Below are 20,677 nucleotides of genomic sequence, written 5' to 3'. Positions count from 1 at the left end.
ATGAAGATGCTCGAAACAGGCTGTTTGCAAATCGATCTGCAATTCAACCACCCGCTCATGCGAGGCAAGACTATGAGATTAAGCATAGTCTAATCAATTTGGTTCAGAACCGTGTGTTCCATGGTTTGCCATCGGAGAGTCCTCTAGATCACATCAAAGCTTTTGAAAGACTAACTAGTACGACAAGGTCCAATGGTGTCCCCTACGACTACCTGATGCTGACTTTGTTCCAGTTTTCTTTAGCGGATAAGGCGCTGAGATGGCTGAATCTTCTGGATCCTGGATCGCTCACCCCTTGGGCACAATGTAGAGCAACTTTCCTGAACCACTTCTACACCAAATTGCACTCAGCCAAACTGCGAAGCAATATTACTACATTCTCTCAAGGAGGCATGGAGACATTTTGCGAAGCATGGGAGAGGTTCAAGGAGTATCTGAGAGACTGTCCTCACCACGGTTAAACCCAAGAGAACCTGATGAACATCTTCTATGGGAGGCATCGAACAAAAGTACCAGATGGCGTTAGACACAGCTAGCAAAGGAGATTTCTCCACCAACAGCGCAAACGAGGCCAATGCACTGATAGAAAATCTTGTGGCAAGCAATAGCAATCACGGCACAAACTATGATCGTACGGTGCGGGTTAATGCTGTCGAGACTGATGATATTAAGGATCTCACAGCCAAGGTGAATCTCCTACTGAAAAGGGATCATCAAAACGTTAACTTGTGCGAGGAACAAGCCGGGGAATATGCAGATTTCGGAGCTGAGACATACCTTGAGGGTACGGAGGAGATGAACTACATAGGAGGACAAGGAAATTTTCAGAATCGAGGCTTTAACCAGAATTTTAGGAATCATCCTAACCTGTCATAGAGAAGCAACAATGTCGAGAATCCTCAGGATCAGGTCTATCCACCACGTCCTCAGCAGAGCAACGTTGCGCAGGGCTTCCAGAACAAGGGGACAGGCTTTGGAGGATCAAATTTTTAGAAGAAACCTCAAGTCAATAACTTCTCACAAGGTTATCAAGCAGCTCTACCGCAGGCCGCCGTCCCGCAAGAGAGCAAATTGGAAGAGATGATGCATGCTTTGATGGAGAATCAAAAGAAAAACGCCACTGAGGTGAATGTCAAGATCGACATCATGTATTCTGAGTTGAATGGGAGGATAGAATCATTAAACACTCACATGAGAGTGTTGGAGAACCAAGTGGCACAGTCTGCAGCGAGAGTCAAGGCGCCTCCAGGAACACTTCCAGGGAAAAACGAGGCTAATCCAAAAGAATTCGTGAATGTCATCACCCTTCGAAGCGGCAGGGAACTTAAAGAACCAAAGCAAAGAGAAGGGACTGACCAATCCAATAACAAGACTGACCAATCCAAGACACAAGAACAGGAAAGCAACTCTGATGAGGTTCCTAACGAAGCTTCTGATGGCATTGAAATATCTGGTACAGCTACTGCTACGGGAGAGCAACCTTGCAGACCCCAATCGCCTTATGTACCCAAACTCCCTTTCCCTACGCGTCGTAAGTCCAAGATACAGAAGCGAGAATATGAAAAGCTGAAATCAGTGGTAGAAGAACTTCAGGTCAGACTCCCTTTCATCGAAGCAGTAAGGATGGTTCCATCTCTCAAGAAGTACATGAAGGAGATCCTCACCGATAAGCTCAGTTTGGAGAAAGGAGTAATGTATCTCACGCAAGAATGCAGTTCAATGCTCCAAAATCGAATGCCAAAAAAATGTGGAGATCCAGGATAGTTTACTCTGCCTTGCACAATAGGAGATCTCAAGTTCAACAATTGCCTCTGCGATTTGGGAGCTAGTATAAGCCTGATGCCGCTGAACGTTGCTATGCGACTTGGACTGTATACTTTCAAGCCCACTCAAGTGACTCTAGTCCTAGCTGATCGCTCCACTCGTCGTCCAAAAGGGTTGTTGGAGAATTTACCAGTGCAAATTGGAAACTGCTACATACCCATTGATTTCATCGTTTTGAAACTCGACGAAGAATCCCAGGATCCGATCCTACTAGGAAGGCCCTTCCTAGCAACCGCGGGTGCAATGATAAACGTCCGTGAAGGAAAAATTGATCTGCACATGGACGATTTGGTGGTGAGATTCAATTTGGAGAAGGTCGCTAAGAAGCCTACTATCGATGGTCAAACATTCTGGATTGACACTTCACTATAGAGGAGGAAATATCGGAAGAAATCTATGAGCAGGTATGCTCGAATGATCACCTAGCCGTAGCTTTGACAAAAGAGGAACCAGAGCTGTGATATTTGTCTGAGGAGACTGTGAAGATAGCAAAGACACTCGATGCTGCCACAGTTCTGGGACATAAAGTCCTTTTCGTCAATTTGCAAACTGGAGTGACCGATCCGGAAACTGGACTGACCGATCCAACCTCTCCTATGGATATAACCGATAAAAGCATTGGATTGACCATTCTTGAAAATGGATCAACCAATCTTGAAACCTGCTCTGGGACCAAGGAGAACCAGGAGGACTGGAGCGAACTCAAGGCTCCAAAGTTGGATTTGAAACCACTCCCTGAAGGGCTAAGGTACGCTTATCTTGGACCAAACTCCATTTATCCTATTATTATCAATTCTAACATGAATAATATTGAGACTGCACTCTTGCTCTGCGAGCTAAGAAAATATAGGAAGGCTTTGGGCTATTCCTTAGATGATATTTCAGGTATATCGCCGGAGTTGTGCTCACACTGAATTCACCTTGAAGACCCTTCTAAGTCATCCATCGAACATCAACGAAGGCTGAATCCGAACTTGTAGGAGGTGGTAAAGAAGGAGTTTCTCAAGCTTTTGGGTGCCGGAGTTATCTATCCAATCTCCGACAGCATTTGGGTGAGTCTGGACCATGTAGTACCCAAGAAAGGAGGAGTGACGGTCGTTGCGAATGAGAAGAATGAATTGATCCCTACAAGAACAATGAAGGGCCATAGAATGTGCATCGACTATCGTAAGCTCAATGCCGCCACTAGGAAAAATCATTTCCCTCTACCTTTTATCGATCAAATGCTTGAGCGCCTGGCGAACCTCCTGGATGGCTACTCTGGCTTCTTTCAGATTCTGATTCACCTGGATGATCAGGAGAAAACTACTTTCACTTGCCCTTATGGTACATTCGCTTACCGACGGATGCCTTTTGGGTTGTGTAATGCCCCAACTACCTTTCAGTGTTGCATGATGTCAATCTTCTCCGACTTGATAGAGGATATTATGGAGGTATATATGGACGATTTTTGGTGTATGACTCATCTTTCTCTTCGTGTTTGTCTAACTTATGCAAGGTTCTTCAACGTTGTATAGACAAACACCTTGTTCTGAATTGGGAGATATGCCATTTCATGGTCACTGATGGGATTGTCCTTGGTCATTGAATCTCTGAGAAGGGAATAGAGGTTGACAAGGCCAAGATTGAGGCGATGTCCAGTCTACAGCCGCCTAAAACAGTGAAAGATATATGCAGCTTCCTTGGTCATTCTGGATTTTATCGACGGTTCATAAAGAACTTCTCTAAAATAGCTAGACCACTCACCCAGCTGTTATGCAAGGACATCTCCTTTGAGTTTACTGCAGATTGCTTGGAGGCTTTCCTCACAATCAAGCAGGCTCTGATAACAGCTCCAATAGTTCAGCCACCCGATTGGAACCTGTCATTCGAAGTTATGTGTGATGCAAGCAATTTTGCTGTTGGAGCAGTTTTGGGACATCGCAAGGATGGTAAGTTACATGTTGTTTACTACGCTAGCAGGACACTCGATGGGGCACAGACAAAGTATGCCACAACAGAAAAGAACTACTCGCCATAGTTTTTGTGTTTGAAAAATTCAGGTCCTATCTGGTCGGCTCCAAGGTCATTGTACATACCGATCACGCTGCACTACGTTACTTGCTAACAAAAAAAAAAGATGCCAAACCAAGACTGTTACGGTGGATCCTGCTTTTGCAAGAATTTGACCTTGCGATAAGGGACAAGAAAGGAGTAGAGAAAAGCGTAGCAGACCACCTTTCTAGGCTGAGAATCGATGAAGAGATCCCCATAGATGACTGATTACCTGAGGAAAATGTGTATGTGGTCACGACTTTCATGGACTGCTATAAGGAGAAGGCTGATGCCAAGGTTCTTCAACAAATAGGTAACGATTCCCCATGGGTATGCTGATATTGCAAACTACTTGTGTGCTGCCAAAGAACCTCCAAATTTCACTGGATACACTAAGAAAAAGTTCTTACGAGATGTGCGATGTTACTTCTGGGATGAACCTTATCTTTACTAGCATTGTGCTGACGGCCTCTACAAAAGATGTGTTCCAGAATCAGAAGTTCAAGGCATCTTTTTTTACTGTCAAGGTTCCAACTATGCAGGGCACTTCGCTACATTCAAAACCGCGACAAAAGTGCTCCAAGCCGGCCTCTGGTGGCCCACTCTATTCCGAGATGCATACAATTTTGTCTCCCGATGTGACTCTTGCCAGCGACGAGGCAACATAAGTAAGCGGAATGAGATGCCACAAAAATTTATCTTGGAAATCGAGGTGTTTGACAGTTTGGAAATCGAATTCATGGGGCCTTTCCAACCTTCCTATGGCAATCTCTACATACTTGTGGCAGTGGATTACGTTTCTAAATGGGTTGAGGCTTTAGCAATCCCTACCAATGATTCGAAAGTGGTCCTGAAAATGTTCAAGCACATAATATTCCCACGGTTTGGTGTCCCTAGAGGAGTTATAAGCGATGAGGGAACTCAGTTAATCAACAAATTCTTTGAGAACCTTTTGAGGAAGCATGGCGTGACACATAAGGTTGCTACCCCTTATCATCCACAAACCAGTGGGCAGGTCGAAATTTCAAATCGGGAGATCAAAAGCATTCTAGAAAAGACGGTCAATTCGACTAGGAAGGACTGGTCCTTGAAGCTCGATGATGCATTATGGGTGTATCGGACAGCTTATAAAACGCCTATTGGAACTATCCCTTTCAAGCTGGTTTACGGGAAGTTATGTCACTTACTTGTTGAGTTCAAATATAACTCCCTCTGGGCAACTAAGCAAATGAACTTCAACGTCAAGACGGCAATAGAAAGACACCTTATTCAGCTGAATGAGCTTGATGAAATTTGCATGGATGCTTATGAGAATGCCAGAATATACAAGGAACAGACCAAGGCTTTACACGACAAAAATATTATTCCCAGGAACTTTGTTGCAAATGATTTGGTCCTACTCTTCAACTCAAGGCTGAAGATATTTCCCAGGAAATTGCGTTCTCGTTGGTCCGGCCCTTTTCGAATCAAGGAGGTTATGCCTTATGGTGCTGTTGTGCTTTGGGACCAAGAAGGAAAAGAATTTACTGTTAATGGTCAACGCCTAAAGTCGTACCTTGCGGATTATGATCCGATAGAGGCCTCTCTCCCCCTGGTAGAGCCCCAAGCTGCTTAAGCAGCAAACACAGTCAGGCTCGCGACTCTAAACAAGCGCTAATGGGAGGCAACCCACAGGGTTTGCATTTGCTTACCCTTTTCTTTGGTTTGGTTTTTCTTTTAGGAAATTTTTTTTATTTTTGTTTACTTTGCAGAAACACTCGAGAATCACGTTTGGTAGTGAGATTTATTTTCAAGAACAGGTTCGACACGCAGAAGATGTGAATCCCTTTCAAAGGTATGTTCTGCAGCCGCAGGATCGGCCAATCCAATTTCGGATCAGCCGATCTCCGTACCAGGTAAGTAAATCGAGAGAAAAAGAGAAAGGAAGGAAAGAAATTGGTATTTCGGTTTTTGGACTTAAATTGAACTGGCTATACCCGGTTTCGTGTCCAATGTCCCAATACTAAACCTAATTTCTTTTTCCTTCTTCCTTCCTTCTCTCTCGCCGACCCTGACTCCGATTTGCTCCCTCTCTCGATTTCTCATTTGTTTTGATTAAATTCTGGGTTTCTACCACTCGGATTTTCATCCTTTATCCAACCCTTTTGCTGTATCGATCAATCGAACAAGGTAAGTTCTTTCCCCTCCCGATTTTTGTTCGATTTTTGGCGGTTTCTAGGTTTAACCTTGAAATCTTTGCAATTCTCTCTTCTTCTTTCCAATTGATGAGCGAATTAGTGGGATTAACTGTCCTCAGGGAATTTTGGAACTAGATTTAGGCTGTTGTAGCTTGAATTTAGCATAGGCTTGTAATATATGTTGAATAGTTAGGGAATTTTTCAATTCCATTCTCACATATTGAATTTTTCCTCTCTTGCAGAAGATGCCTAAACGACGCCGCGGTAGTAAGGAGACTGCCACTCCTTCTAACGAGCCACTAACAAGGGTTTGGAATGATGAGGATGCCAAGTGGTTGAAGCTAGTTGCTCAATGCAAGATGGAACCAACTCGTTTTGTTGATCGAGAGCTTTTTGAGAAGATGGCCATACTAGCAGACTTTGATGAGTTGGTAAGGAAACATGGGATTCGATACTTTTGCTGAAAAGGCATGGGACTTACATGAGCAGCTCGCACGAGAATTTCTTGCCACTATACGAGTGGATTTGCCAGGCTGTTCTAACACGATGGCTGAGCACTGTTCGGTCAGATTCTTCTTGCTCAAGAAGCACTACGTCATCTCCATGTTCGATCTCTATGATATCTTTTGTTTCCCTAGAAACAAGCTGTGCAAGATGGAGAAGCTCGATAGCAGGACTGACATTTGGAAACTGATTGGAGCTGGGAATTATGTTTCTCGTGGAGCCAGGCAGTCTCGCATCCGCAACCCAGTCTTTCGAATCACTGCTAAGTTTTGGAGCAACAATATTTATGCTAGGGCTGAGACTAGCACATTGCAGTTACCTGAGTTGTGGATGTTCTTCTATGGTCTTCATTGGTTCCTCCATGATCCGAGTTCCCCGATTTACCAACAACCTCATGATGTTAACTTTGAATTCCTACTTTCTAAGGAGTTTGAGCAGGTGTGAAGGAACATGACTAATGCTAAGAACAAGAGGATTCTGATCGGCAGCTTGGTGACTCCTATCATCGAGTATTGTGGCATCGTTTTGCCACCACACGTTTCGGTTACAAAGAGAAAGTTGCTAGACCTCAAGTATATGATCACAAGTGAAATTCTAGTGTGTCACAACTTCGTCTACCGATTTCAGGACAAGGATGGTCACCTTCGCTACATGATGATTCCTAGGACTTTCTGCACTTCACTTCGCAAAACGCAGAACATCGATTTTGAGCCTCCTGCTGACGCCCTTATCGACATTGACAAAGTCCTTTGAGCAGGGGAATGCAAACATGTTTCCACCAGATCACGGAGCAGCACTCTTCCTGCAGTTGACTCTATGTCTTCACATCCATCTCATTCCCTCCCACCGTTCCCTCCTTTCGATGTGAACCAATTTGTTGCTGAAACACCTAAGGAGGCGCCTCACTCTGAGTTTGAGAGATGGGTTTACGACACCCAGAGGAAGAACAACCTGCTTCTTACGCGACTGGCTTCAGACCCTTGCACTTTCTTGTTTCGCTCAGCCACAGACAGATCCAGCTACCGCAGGTGATGATGATGATGCAGCTACAGAGAACCTCCACACTACTCATTCCGCGACAGCCTCTCCCTCGAGCCATTCGGATGCCTGGACATGATGGCCACCTTTGAACTTTTTCTTGGGTTGTTTATGGTTTCTTTTTGAACTTTTTCTTGTGCTTTATTTCATTTGTTTGTCAGGGATACCTTTCTCTTGTTTTGTTTTCACACCGGGATGGTGTGAAGTAAGTCGGGAGGAGGGATGTTCCCAAGTTACTAACTATGTTTTCTTTGATTGTTTTTTCCCTTTGGTCTTATTTCATTTGAGTCGTTTTTATCGAGTCTAAAAAAAGAAAAAAAAAACAAAACTTGGAAATTATGAGTTTTTCAAGGAATTTCTGCTTTGATCTAACACTCTTGTGATTACTTTTGTACCTCTGATTTGGAATTAAGTTTGGAATACACATGAGCAGGCTCAACACGCCCCAGAAGACACTCGCTAAGGAGGACAATAAGTCAAACCAGAAGTTGTCTCTAGCTTTGACAAGACTTAACCGGATTTAACTTCTTACCTTGGGGCTTGGTATACATCGGACAAGAGTCCTCCCTTCAAGCCTCACGAGACATGCATCTCCTCGAAAAGTATGCTTCCCCTCTCTCTTCCCTTCAGTACTCAGTAAAAAAAAAAAAAAAAGGATATAGGTAATAAAAGAAGTGAGCCAAGGGATGTGCGTAAACCCCTGCATCTTTCAGAATTCATGGAAACCTGTCCCAAAAGAAAAAGAGCAAAGGATTGATAAAAAAAATAAAATGATACCCTAGAAAATTAGGGAGAAATCAAATTTTTGGAAGTGAGAAAAGAGAGAGGAAAAGGAGTATATGAAGGAGGTCTTGGGCGATAAGAGGTTGAAGGAGTCAATAAAGTTGAATGATCGATACTCCCATAGTAAGACCACACTTTTTTACTAATCTGATGTAGAGAGACAACGATGGAGAGACTGAAGGTTCTCTAAGGCTGTGGAGTTTAGAGTAGGGAGTGTTGGTCCTAATCATGGGCAGAGTACAAAAAGTAGTTCTTAATTTGATGTGATGAAGAGTGAAAAGAAGAAGTTCCCAAGAATATGTGAGTTTCCACTTTCAAACCTTTTCCTTGTTCTTGAGTTTTGTCTGTTCTTGCTTGAGGACAAGCAAAGATTCAAGTCCGGGGGAATTGATGTGTCTGCATTTTATAGGATTTTAACGATAGTTTTTGTATTTGTTTTGAGTCTTTTGTTAAGCCCAAGTGTGCTTTTAGAGTCTTTTTAGTCTTGTGTGAGTCTGTACAGGTTCTAGGTTACTTTGGAAGGAAACTGAGTGTTTTGGAGATGAAAATATGTATCTGGAGCTAAATTGGTTGAAGACTGATCAGGCTAGCAAGCAAATGGAGTGAAAGTAGAAAAACATTCTGGATCGACTGATCCTCGCTCGAGATCGACCAGTCTCGTCCCCGAAGCAGCTTTTCCTTTTATGTTTCAAACCGACTTTTAGGGTTTTAATTTATTATTTAAGCACGAGGCTCGACCTCCAGATAGATAAGTTTTATTCTACACAGCTTTTGAGTACTTATAAGCTTGGTCAGAAAATCTCTTATCCTTTCTAACCCTTTGGAGAAGAATTCTGAACCCTTTTATTTCTCTTTGCAATTCAAACATGTTTTCTTCATATTTGATTTGTGGTTGTTGTTGTTCAATTTCTGAGTAGTCTCTCTGTTGGGTTTCGGGTTTCAAAAGGGGTTTTATGATTATCTGAACTTAGGTTGTTAGATTTGGGATTGATCTATTGTGTTCTTCATCTATTGTTGTTCTTAATGCTTAAACTAAATTAGCTACCTAGTTTATGATTGTAGGTTTAATTCATCTACGCATCAAAAGTGTTGTTGAATTGCTTGAAAAGAACATAGGTGAGCAAGATGACCCTTAGCCAACGAAAGTTGAAGTTAAGGCACCTTGTAAACAAAATCAAACTTGAACTTATTTCTTGCTAGGATTGCTAGATTCAAACAACGGTTTAGAGTTTAATCAATTTCTTGCATAGATAACTAACGCTGCGACAGTAGGTTAGTTTTACATTCGAGATTTGAGTTCAAGAACGGTATCTAATGCTTTCCCAACCTATCATCTGAATTAGTGATCATAACTCCTAATAGACTCCCAACGCCCAATACTTTTCTCTAAATTTAAACACTCTTTATTTTTCTGTTTTAATTGGTTACTTGAAAAACAAACTTCCTTTGCCTTAGCTATATTCGATCTATACAATTTCATAGCATATCGTTTGGTCTCTATGGATTTGATCCTTAAGTGTTACGACGACACCACTAGATCGTGGTTGAGTGCACCTTGGGTTTTAATTGACCTTTGATCACTCAGACTTTGCTTACTACCATTATACAATATAGTCTCAGATGTATAGTAAATCTCTCCCATCATGAATCACAAATTAAAAATTCAAAGAAAATGTCAAAAGGAACTCAACTTGTATGTTTAGTTGTCTACCAAAATCTCTTCCAAAAAGCACTCAACTTATATATGCCTTTGAAATGGAAACTTTGTCATTTGGTTAGATTCAGATCATAGCATTAACCAACACTAGATATTTCTGTGATTTGTTCCATTCCACCAATTTTTTACATGGCAAGGATTGTTATGACAACCCGTCCCATGGACCCCACTAGCCCCCCGCTAGCTGCCCCAATGGATTGTCCGTGGACCCTGCTAGCGGGCTAGCGGGGGGCTAGTGGGGTCCACGGGATGGGTGCAGGTCAATTGGTGACAGCTTGTTCTGTGGGAAGGCTGTTAAAGGGTGGAGACTAGGGTTCAAGGAACGCCTGGCGCACCAATAACCTATTTGTGGATTTGGATGAATAGTTCCTGTCCACGGTGAGGGGTTAGGATCAATGCCCTGCAGGGCCAGCTTTGGGCCTATGGGGGCAAGCTAGCGGTGGGTTAGTGGGGTCAACGGGACGGGTTGTCACAATTGTGTTTTGTTTTCAGTTTTGATAAAGGGACCGATGATGTGAATAAACTCAACTTTTTTTTCCCACAAATCTATCATAATCACCTTAAATCTCAACAAATCACAAGCTAATTCTTTTTCTTAAAAATAAAAAAAATAAGCCATTCCACCAAATAATCTGAAAACTCACTTAAATCTCACAAAATCTAAACCAAATCTTTGGAAAAAAAAATCTAAACCAAATCACTTAAATCTCACAACAGTATATTTGTGGTATATCTAATAACCAATTTGGTGTATAACTTTTTGTTGTTATATTTTGTTTTTGTAAATTATACAAATCATTTATCTTTTTTTAATTTATTTATAAAAAATACATAAAAACAAAAAAAAATTATTATTTTTAGGAAAAAAGAAAAAAATATATTTTTTGAATATTTTTTCTGGTCAACGCCGGTTAACACTAGTCAATGCCGGATTTCGGCCAACCAAACACCGGAGTTGAAGTTTATGGTGTTGTACTCATAAACTATGTTTGTTTATGGATGTTCTTATGTGATGAAAATAGTTCACGTAGTTAAGAAGACATTTATATTGTTTGTATGTGTGACCATGTGTTGGCGTATACTTCAAGTAGGTGGCAATCATTTTTCCTTGTTTTTTTTTGGTCGAATGCAGGAAAAACATTATTATGCAAAACTATTTATTATATCATCTTATAAAATTTGTTTTCAGGAAATTTGACCTTTCTACGAATTTGTCAAAGAAGAAAAATATTACTAGCTTCCAAATTCGAGAAGTGCTCAAAATTTTTAATAAGGAGCACTTCTCGAATTTAGAAGCTAGAGTTCAGGAGGCTCAGGATCTTCTTGCATCTCGCCAAGCATGCTTTCTCGCAAACCCTTCCCCCTACTTAGCGAGAATGGAGAGACAAGCTCAGCAGAAATGGCATAGTTTGGCTTTGGCTGAAGAGAAGTTTCTTCTACAATGATCTTGTATTAAGTGGATGGCTAGTGGTGACAGTAACTCAGCCTACTTTCACAGGATGATAAATAGCAGAAGAGGTATCAATCAAATCTACTACCTGGTATCTGAGTCAGGGCAGAGAATTGAGGCAGTTTCAGATGTCCAAGACCATTGTGTGAGCTTCTACAAGGAGATGTTGGGTGTTGCTTCTCCAACTATATCGGTTGAGGACGAGGCTCTAATCAGATCTCTTTCCAAATTCAAATGTGATCAAGCAACAAAGGACATGTTTCAAGCTGGGATTATTGATGCAGACATTAAAAGAGAAGCTTTCTCACTTCCTCGTAGTAAATCTCCCGGGCCGGATGGTTACACAGGGGAGTTCTTTAGAGCAACTTGGGATATTATCAGTGAGGACCTAACTTTGGCAGTCAAAGAATTCTTCAGTTCTGGCCAAATCGTCAAGCAGTGGAATGCAACAGCGATTACTCTCATTCCTAAAAGAATAGGAGCAGACAAGATTGGCGAGTTTAGACCTATTTCTTGCTGCAATGCAGTCTACAAGATTATTTCCAAGATTCTAGCTCGCAGGCTCCAATAACTTCTTCCAGAAATGATTAGCAACTCTCAATCCGCCTTCGTCAAAGGACGTCTCCTAGTAGAGAATGTCCTTGCTACTTAAATGATTCAAGGATCGAGTAGGGACTTGGTCTCTCCCAGAGGAATGCTTAAGCTGGGACTTCATTAAAGTTCTTCTTGAAGCACCAGACTTTCCTCCAATCTTCTCTAACTGGATCAAGAACTGCTTAACCACGACATCCTTCTCAATTAAGGTGAACGGGGAGCTATGTGGATATTTTCAGGGTAAAATAGGTCTCAGGCAAGGAGACGCTCTTTCCCCTCCGCTGTTTTTGATGGCAATGGAAGTTTTCTCTAGCCTCTTAGATGCCAAATTTGCTCAGGGAAGTATTGGATATCACCCTCTTGGTGTCAATCCTCGCATCACTCATCTAGCGTTTGCTGATGACATTATGCTTTTCTTCGATGGACAAGTCTCTTCTTTGGAGGCAATAACGGAGACGCTTGATTCCTTCCACAGCATTTCTGGGCTGGGAATGAACAAGGACAAAACTGAGCTGTATCATGCGGGTATCTGTCTTGAAATAGCGAACTCTCTCGCTGAGCTTGGATTCAGTACAAGCAACTTTCCAGTTGGATATCTCGGCCTTCCTCTCCTACCCAGGAAGCTCAGACGAGCTGATTATTCCCCTCTCACTGACAAGATCTCTGCTCGGTTCAACAGTTGGACGACTCGTTGCCTATCCTTTGCTGATAGGTTGCAATTAATATCCTCAGTTATTTATGGGTTAGTCAACTTTTGGATGACAGCTTTCAGCCTCCCCAAAGGATGTATTAAAGCGATTGAGAAACTCTGCAATAGCTTCCTATGGTCTGGCGATCACACCAAATGCCCCACGCTAAAGTTTCTTGGCCACAGTTTGCTTACCTAAATCAGAAGGAGGCCTTGGCCTACGAAATTTGCTCATGTGGAACAAAGTTCTGAACCTGAAGCTCATATGGTTGCTATTCTCCAATAGCGGCTCTCTATGGGTAGCATGGATGAAGGAACATCACCTCAAACAAGCAACTTAATGGACCGCAGTCCCTCATAACAATTCCAGCTGGATTTGGTGTTCCCTCCTGAAGCTGAAACCGTTGGATCAGTCTCTAATTCGGTGTGATATTGGTGATGGTCGCACCGCAAGTTTCTGGTTCCATAATTGGTCTTCTCTTAGGATTCTTCAGGACTTTCTGGGACCTAATGGTCCTCCCCTGTTAGGAATCCCCATCACTGCTGTGGTTGCAGACGCTTGTACTAGTGAAGGTTGGAGATTACCATCCAGTAGATCAAGGAACACTTTGGTTGCTACTCTCAGGAACATGATGCTCAACACATTACCTCCTCATGCTGACAGAGGAAACGACACTTACCTTTGGGAAGTGGGTGATGAGTCCTCCACTCCGTTCTCTACTAAGAAAACCTGGAATTATCTTCGACCTACGGATACCACGAAACCTTGGGCTAAAGCCGTTTGGTTCAAACACTCTGTGCCTAAACATGCTTTCAATTTCTGGATTGCAGATTTGGATCGTCTCCCTGTAAAAGCTCGTCTGCTCAATTGGGGAATCCACATTGCGCCTGAATGTCTCTTCTGCAACTCTCAGGTAGAAACCCGAGACCATCTTCTTCTCCAATGCACCTTTACTGAAGAATTTTGGTCCATTGTCATGACTCGGCTTGGCCATCATCAATGCACCTTTGTCAATTGGAGTACCCTGATCTCTTGGCTTTTCACTAAATCTCCTTATCTCTCATCAACATTGAAAGGTATAGCTGTTCATGCAACTATCTACATGCTGTGGAAGGAAAGGAACCTCCGCCTTCATGAAGGATTGACCTCCACAGCCCCTACAATCTTCTCTCAAATTGACTGTAGTATAAGGAACACCCTACTTGCTCGTCTACACCGTAAAGGTTGTGGACAACTTCTTTCTCAGTGGTTTTCTCATGGCTACTAGCATCACTAATTCCTATGGCTGTTTATTTTTTTGGGTCATAGTTATTCCTTGGTTTATCCCCAAATTTTGTACTAAACATCGTTCCTTTTGGTAAATATAATTCACATTTTATCAAATATATATATATATATATATATATATATCAATACAATAAAAGATGGAGTGTTTCTCTCCAAAGCTTGACACCTCAGTTTCAACATTGAAGCAGGTCTTGACATCTCAGTAAAAACTCTACCCTATCAAATTATAACATTAATACAGCTCATCTAAATTTACTCATACGTGTACTAAAAAAAATAGAAGCAAACCTCTAGGTGTATTGTCGTTCTGCTTCTTCGTTGTCGTTTTCTATTCTTGTTCATCTTCTCCGTCGCCGATTTGAGCTCACGACGGAAGCTGCCTCCTTCACGTTGACTCGGACTTGGTCTTTGCTATCTCTTTCTCTGATTTTCACTGATGTCTCTGATTCCACAGTTATTGTAAATGGCGCTCAAAATTCATCTCTTGCCTACCGATGTACAAGTTCACATACACGCATAAATTTGTTATTGAATTGTGGGTTTCTTTCTTCTGGTGCTTGAATTTTGCAATTTGTTTGTTGTCTTTGTTGGATTCATCTAGATTTTGCAGTCTGTTATATTGGGGAATACTTCTTGTGCCTGATATTTGTTTGTTTGTTAGATTTGAGATTCTATATTGTGTTATATTGGGGATTTCATTGAATTAAATCTACTTTCTTCACCTCTGGTTCTTATTGATCATTGTTCAACACCACATTGTTTATATTGTAAGCAATCAGTCATTAGATAAGGCTCGGATCATTGAATGTGATTCATTTAGGTTGTTTCTTAATTTTCTTCAGTTATCACATAATGTTTGTAGACATGTGATAGAAACCTCTGCAGATTACTATAAAAGAGTTAGTGAATTCGAGAACACTAACAGAACTCCGTTCTTCGGTAATTCGAGAAACCGAAACACTCCTTTTCTATAATGATCTTCAATCGATAATCTTTATTATTCTCTAAGGCCTCCTTTATATAGGAAAATGACCTTGGTGCGTACGCAGAATACAATAAAATAATATCACTATGGAAATACGATAAACTAATAAGGCATGATAGTTAAGACTAAATATTCTTATTCTTCTTCTCCAAGACTTGCCTCTGCTGGAATCAACCTCCCTACACTCCGTTTGAGGCCACAGACTCCAATGGGCTCTCGGCTCTGTCTTTTTCAGACCCATTTCTCTTTCTCCGCTTATACTTAGTTTGAAAAAGATGATCTGCTCTATCAATACTCCCCTGCCACACTTTCAGCTTGTCCTCAAGATGAAACTCCGGAAACTGCTTCTCAATGATCTCATATGATTCCCACGTTTGTTCAAATGGTGGCAGCTCTTTCCATTGCACAAGCACTTCCAACTCCTTACTTCCTTCCTTCTGTCGAAGGCCATGTATACTGGCTGGAGTAACATGTAACTCCATGTAATGAGTCAAAGTTGGTGGTAGTGGCTGTCCTTGAATCTCGTCGGTGTTACCCAGAGCACGTCTAAGTAGAGAGACATGAAATACCGGGTGAATGGTGGAGTGGTCTGGAAGCTTTAACTTGTAAGCCACCTTACCAATACGTTTAAGAACTGGGTAAGGTCCAAAGAACTTAGGAGCCAACTTTTCATTTGTTCGAATGGCTAGTGAACGCATCCGGTAGGGCTGCAGCTTCAAAAACACTAAGTCACCTTCCTTGAACTCCACGTCTCTACGCTTCTTGTTTGCTGTCTCTGTCATACTGATCTGTGCCCGAGACATGTTAGCTTGTAATTCAGCCAAGATGAGGTCACGCTCCTCTAACATATTGTCTAAGGTGTTGTTTGGTGTGCCACGTGATTGGTTACGATGGAGCGTTGGAGGATCCCTGCCATAGAGAGCTCGAAAAGGAGTCATCTTAATGGTCCGATGATATGACGTGTTGTACCAATATTCTACCCATCCAAGCCAACTTGACCATGTAAGTGGCTTGTCACCTGCAAAACACCTTAAATAGCCTTCTAAGCATCTATTCACTACCTCGGTTTGACCGTCGGTTTGTGGATGGTATGAGGTGCTGGTGTGTAGTTTAGTCCCATGTATCTCAAAGAGGGCCTTCCAGAAATGGCTCAAAAAAACGGAACCACGATCTGACACAATGGCTTCGGGTATACCATGTAACCTAACCACTTCTTGGAAGAAAACTTGGGCTACTGTTAATGCTGAAAACGGGTGTCGTAAAGCTAAAAAATGGGCGTATTTGCTCAAACGATCCACTACGACTAACACGGTATCAACACGACTTGAAACTGGTAAACCCTCTACAAAATCCATCGATATCTCGGTCCACACTTGTTGAGGGATGGATAAGGGCTGTAATAATCCTGCTGGAGATAACGTTGATGCCTTATACCTTTGACACACAATACATTCAGCCACAAACTGATCAATATCTTTTCGCATTCCAAACCAAAATACCTCTCGCTTCAAACGTTGATACGTTTTCTCAACACCAGAATGTCCTCCCATTGGCCCATTATGATACATATCCAGGAATTTGTGAACCAAAGGTGAACTCTTAGGTAGAACAATTCGCTGTTCATAAAACAGACGCCCCTCTTCCACATGGAAATTTTCCACTACACGTCCCCCACTCAAATTTGTTACGATAGAAGACAAAACAGGGTCTGCTGCCACCTGTCCCTCTAATTCAGAAAAATCCACATCTCGTGTCACTAGCCAAGATAATTCATGGGTTGGAAGAGGATTACGAGACAGACCATCAGCTGCACAATTTGTTTTTCCCACCTTATATTCTACTTCAAAGTCAAATGGTAGAAGTTTGACCATCCACCGTTGTTGCTCAATGGAAGTGAATCTCTGCTCCAACATGTATTTGAGGCTTTTTTGATCTGTTCTAACAACGAACTTTCGACCCCATAGGTAGTGCCTCCATTTTTGTACAGCAATAACAATTGCCATTAACTCCTTCTCATAGATAGATTTCAATTTAGCTTGTGAAGTCAACTCTTGACTCATAAAAGCAATTGGTCGATTATCTTGCATCAAGACAGCCCCAACACCATACCCACAAGCATCAGTCTCCACGACAAACTCTCGAGAAAAATTTGGCAGAGCTAACACAGGTGTTGTAGTTAAAGCCTTTTTAAGCAGTTCAAAAGCTTTAACAGCTTCCTCAGTCCATCGGAAATTCCCCTTCTTCAAGAGTTGTGTCAGCGGCCAGGCCACACCACCATAACTCCACACAAACTTACGGTAATACCCCGTAAGACCCAAAAACCCTCTAAGTTTGGTGAGATTCCGTGGACGCGGCCACTCCGTTACAGCCCGTATTTTTGCTTGATCGACTTGAACACCCTCACTTGTCACCACATGCCCCAAATACTCAACGCTTTGCTGCCCAAAAGAACATTTCTTTCTGTTGGCAAATAATTGTTGCTCTTGAAGAACTTTTAACACGACCCGGAGATGATGTGCATATTCAGCCTCACTTCTACTGTAGATCAAGATATCGTCAAAAAACACCAACACGAATTTTCGTAAGTAGTTACGAAAGATATCGTTCATGACAGATTGGAAAGTCGCCGGTGCGTTTGTGAGTCCAAATGGCATCACCAAGAACTCGTAGTGTCCTTCATGAGTTCGGAAGGCCGTCTTTGCAACATCTTGATCTCTAACTCTGATTTGGTGATATCCCGACTTAAGATCTAGCTTGGAAAAAATCACAGCGCCATGTAGCTCATCTAACAGCTCGTCAATCGTTGGGATAGGAAAACGATCAGGTATAGTTTCCCGATTAAGAGCCCGGTAATCAACGCAAAAACGCCAGCTCCCAGTCTTTCTTACGCACAAGTAACACAGGGCTTGAAAACGGGCTAGTGCTGGCCTTATAATTCCTGCAGTAAGCATCTCTCCGACCAACTTCTCAATAGCATTTTTTTGTATATAAGGATACCTATATGGACGTACATTGACTGGGGGTGTTCCTTCCTTAAGGATGATGGCATGGTCTTTGTCTCGCCGCGGTGGCAACTCTGCTGAATCACGAAATACGTCCGCATGTTCCTCAAGTACAAGTTGCAGTCTTACATCAGATGGTGTAGTTTCTTTGGTGTCAGGTGATACCATACTTGTGAGCTCCACAATTATGCCTTGTTTCTCCTTTCTAATGGTGCGTACCATGATGTTTAAAGACACTTGTGATCTGAGCAAACTTGGATCTCCATTTAACATAGCCCACTGATCTCCCCGCTTGAAACGTAAGGTGTGCAGTTTCCAATTGATTCTCGTTTCTCCCAGTGTTTCCAACCACTTGTACCCTAATATTATGTCGGTGCTTCCAAGTTCAAACCACAAAAAATCTTCTTTTATCTCGATTCCTTGAATTTCCAAATTCACCGCCCTGCACTTCCCTGGACTTGTCAATATATATCCATCTCCTACCGATACATCATAGGTCCGACTCTCATCAACCTCCATCCCTAGCTTTTGCACCACACGTCCCGAAATAAAATTATCGGTAGCACCACTATCAACCAGAACCTCTACTTCATGTCCTTGTAGCAGTCCTTTCATTCTCATTGTTCGCTTAGATGTGAATCCTGCTATGGAGTTTAATGATAGCTTTGCTGTTTCCTTCTCATCATCGTCGCCTTCTTCATCTTCTTCCGTTACTACTTCATCAGCAAGTAATATCTGCAGCTCTTTCCCTTGGCATCGATGACCTGGGTGGTATTTGGCGTCACAACGGTAACAGAGTCCTTTGGCTTTCTTCTCTTCTATCTCCTTAAAACTCATCTTTCGAATCAAAGATGGTGTATATTTGGAGTTGTCTTTAACGATGGGGTTTGAATTGCTCTTGCTTACTTCAGAACGAACTTGGACCAGTGGTGAAGGTCTAGAATACGATGACGACTGAAAACTCCTGCCTGAGAGAACAGCAAAATTTTTGTTCTCAATTCGCTGGGCCATTGCCTTCAGCCGTGATAACCCTGACGAGCAAAACAACTTAACTTCTTCTGCAATCTCAGGTTTCAGCCCGTTAAGAAAAGCTTCCTCCAAGAATTCTTGAGGTAATCCTCGTGCTGTTGCTGTTATCCCTTCAAACTGCCTGCGATACTCAGCTACTAAACCGGACTGTTTCAGATTCATTAGCCTTGTATATGGGGAACCTCCTTGCCCACTTCCAAAACGCAATAGAAGTCTCTCCCTGAAATCGTCCCATGATGACATTGGTTGTTGCGACTCCTCACTTTGAAACCAAATTAAGGCTTCGCCCCCCATGCTATAGAAAGCAATTTCCTTCTTTTCTTCCTCAGTTGAGCGATAGTACATGAAATACCTTTCTGCTTGTAGTATCCACCCTTCTGCATTCTCCCCCAAAAATCCAGAAATATCAACTTTCCGGGAAGGATTCTCTCCTGTCTTGACCGAAGATTCTCCTCCAGCCACCTCCGCAACACCTACTCCTTCATCTTGTCGTTTTTTTGTTCCTTGTCCTTCCTCTGCTGAAACTTTTTGTGCTAGTAAAGCCACCTTTGCATTCAGCATGCTGATGGCTCTCATCACCTCTGTCATTGATGGCTCAACGACAGTTTCTTCTGTTTCTTCCGCCAATCTTTGCTCTTCTGACTTCTCCGTTGTTTCATCCACATCCACTAGACTTGCACTCATGCTGCGTGTAACCATGGTTGTCTGAGCGTGCTTCGTAGCTGGCTCTGATACCATTTTGATAGAAACCTCTGCAGATTACTATAAAAGAGTTAGTGAATTCGAGAACACTAACAGAACTCCGTTCTTCGGTAATTCGAGAAACCGAAACACTCCTTTTCTATAATGATCTTCAATCGATAATCTTTATTATTCTCTAAGGCCTCCTTTATATAGGAAAATGACCTTGGTGCGTACGCAGAATACAATAAAATAATATCACTATGGAAATACGATAAACTAATAAGGCATGATAGTTAAGACTAAATATTCTTATTCTTCTTCCCCAAGACTTGCCTCTGCTGGAATCAACCCCCTACACTCCGTTTGAGGCCACAGACTCCAATGGGCTCTCGGCTCTGTCTTTTTCAGACCCATTTCTCTTTCTCCGTTTATACTTAGTTTGAAAAAGATGATCTGCTCTATCAACATGAGTTCGAGAAATTCTTTTGAATGTTCCCTGTTCTTTAGATTTGCAGAACACTTATAGCTCAAATCCCCAAATGCGAGCAGTGGATACACCTGGAACTTTGCCTATGTTCACGACGGCTTTAGGCAAATCTGTCCCACTGAAAGAGTCTTCAATGGTAAAAGCTTTGTCTATTCTTGGGGGTGATTAAATCAATGACTCAGGTTTGTTTTTATCTCCTCTTCTCTAAATTCTTGTCTCCAGTACGCTTCTGTGCACATTTTTTTGTTGTTGTGCTATTCCATTCACTTCCAGTTTAATTCTTTGTGGTTTGTGATCTCCAAGCTGAACACTTTTTTTTCCTTAGTTCGGTTGTTATCACCTGATAGTGAACAATTAATCAACAAAACCATCTTACCCTGTATGATTAACTGA

At 42.1% G+C, this 20,677-nt stretch overlaps 3 protein-coding genes and 1 non-coding gene across 4 annotated transcripts; 3 read left to right on the top strand and 1 right to left on the bottom strand.

The window, feature by feature from the left end:
• Positions 1–353: 353 nt before the first annotated feature.
• On the bottom strand, positions 354–460 carry LOC147938713 (small nucleolar RNA R71). Its single transcript, XR_015567644.1, has one exon. It is a non-coding gene; the product is annotated as a small nucleolar RNA R71 (small nucleolar RNA).
• Positions 461–1,080: 620 nt separating this feature from the next.
• Positions 1,081–1,764, top strand: LOC104715413 (uncharacterized). Its single transcript, XM_010432822.2, has one exon. It carries the CDS (start codon positions 1,081–1,083, stop codon positions 1,762–1,764), a length of 684 nt encoding a protein of 227 aa, XP_010431124.2.
• Positions 1,765–1,839: 75 nt separating this feature from the next.
• On the top strand, positions 1,840–2,196 carry LOC147938712 (uncharacterized). Its single transcript, XM_087465734.1, has one exon. The coding sequence runs from the start codon at positions 1,840–1,842 to the stop codon at positions 2,194–2,196; it is 357 nt and encodes a 118-aa protein (XP_087321860.1).
• A 10,221-nt stretch (positions 2,197–12,417) lies between these two features.
• Positions 12,418–14,077, top strand: LOC147938711 (uncharacterized). Its single transcript, XM_087465733.1, has 2 exons — positions 12,418–12,852; positions 13,205–14,077. The coding sequence occupies exons 1-2, from the start codon at positions 12,418–12,420 to the stop codon at positions 14,075–14,077; spliced, it is 1,308 nt and encodes a 435-aa protein (XP_087321859.1).
• Positions 14,078–20,677: the final 6,600 nt, after the last annotated feature.

Source organism: Camelina sativa, chromosome 9 (assembly GCF_030686135.1).
Source record: "Camelina sativa cultivar CO46 ecotype springtype chromosome 9, ASM3068613v1".
In the NCBI taxonomy this organism is placed as follows: Eukaryota; Viridiplantae; Streptophyta; class Magnoliopsida; order Brassicales; family Brassicaceae; genus Camelina; species Camelina sativa.
Note: the sequence above shows the minus strand (reverse complement) of the source record. Positions and strands in the feature narration are given on the sequence as shown.

Bases quoted from the DNA above. Each gene is read 5' to 3' on its own strand.
- LOC104715413 (XM_010432822.2), top strand. From the start codon at position 1,081: ATGATGCATGCTTTGATGGAGAATCAAAAGAAAAACGCCACTGAGGTG.
- LOC147938711 (XM_087465733.1), top strand. From the start codon at position 12,418: ATGGAAGTTTTCTCTAGCCTCTTAGATGCCAAATTTGCTCAGGGAAGT. The intron at 12,853-13,204 runs GTTATTTATGGG...TCCCTCCTGAAG, and splicing joins GGTTGCAATTAATATCCTCA to CTGAAACCGTTGGATCAGTC.
- LOC147938712 (XM_087465734.1), top strand. From the start codon at position 1,840: ATGCCGCTGAACGTTGCTATGCGACTTGGACTGTATACTTTCAAGCCC.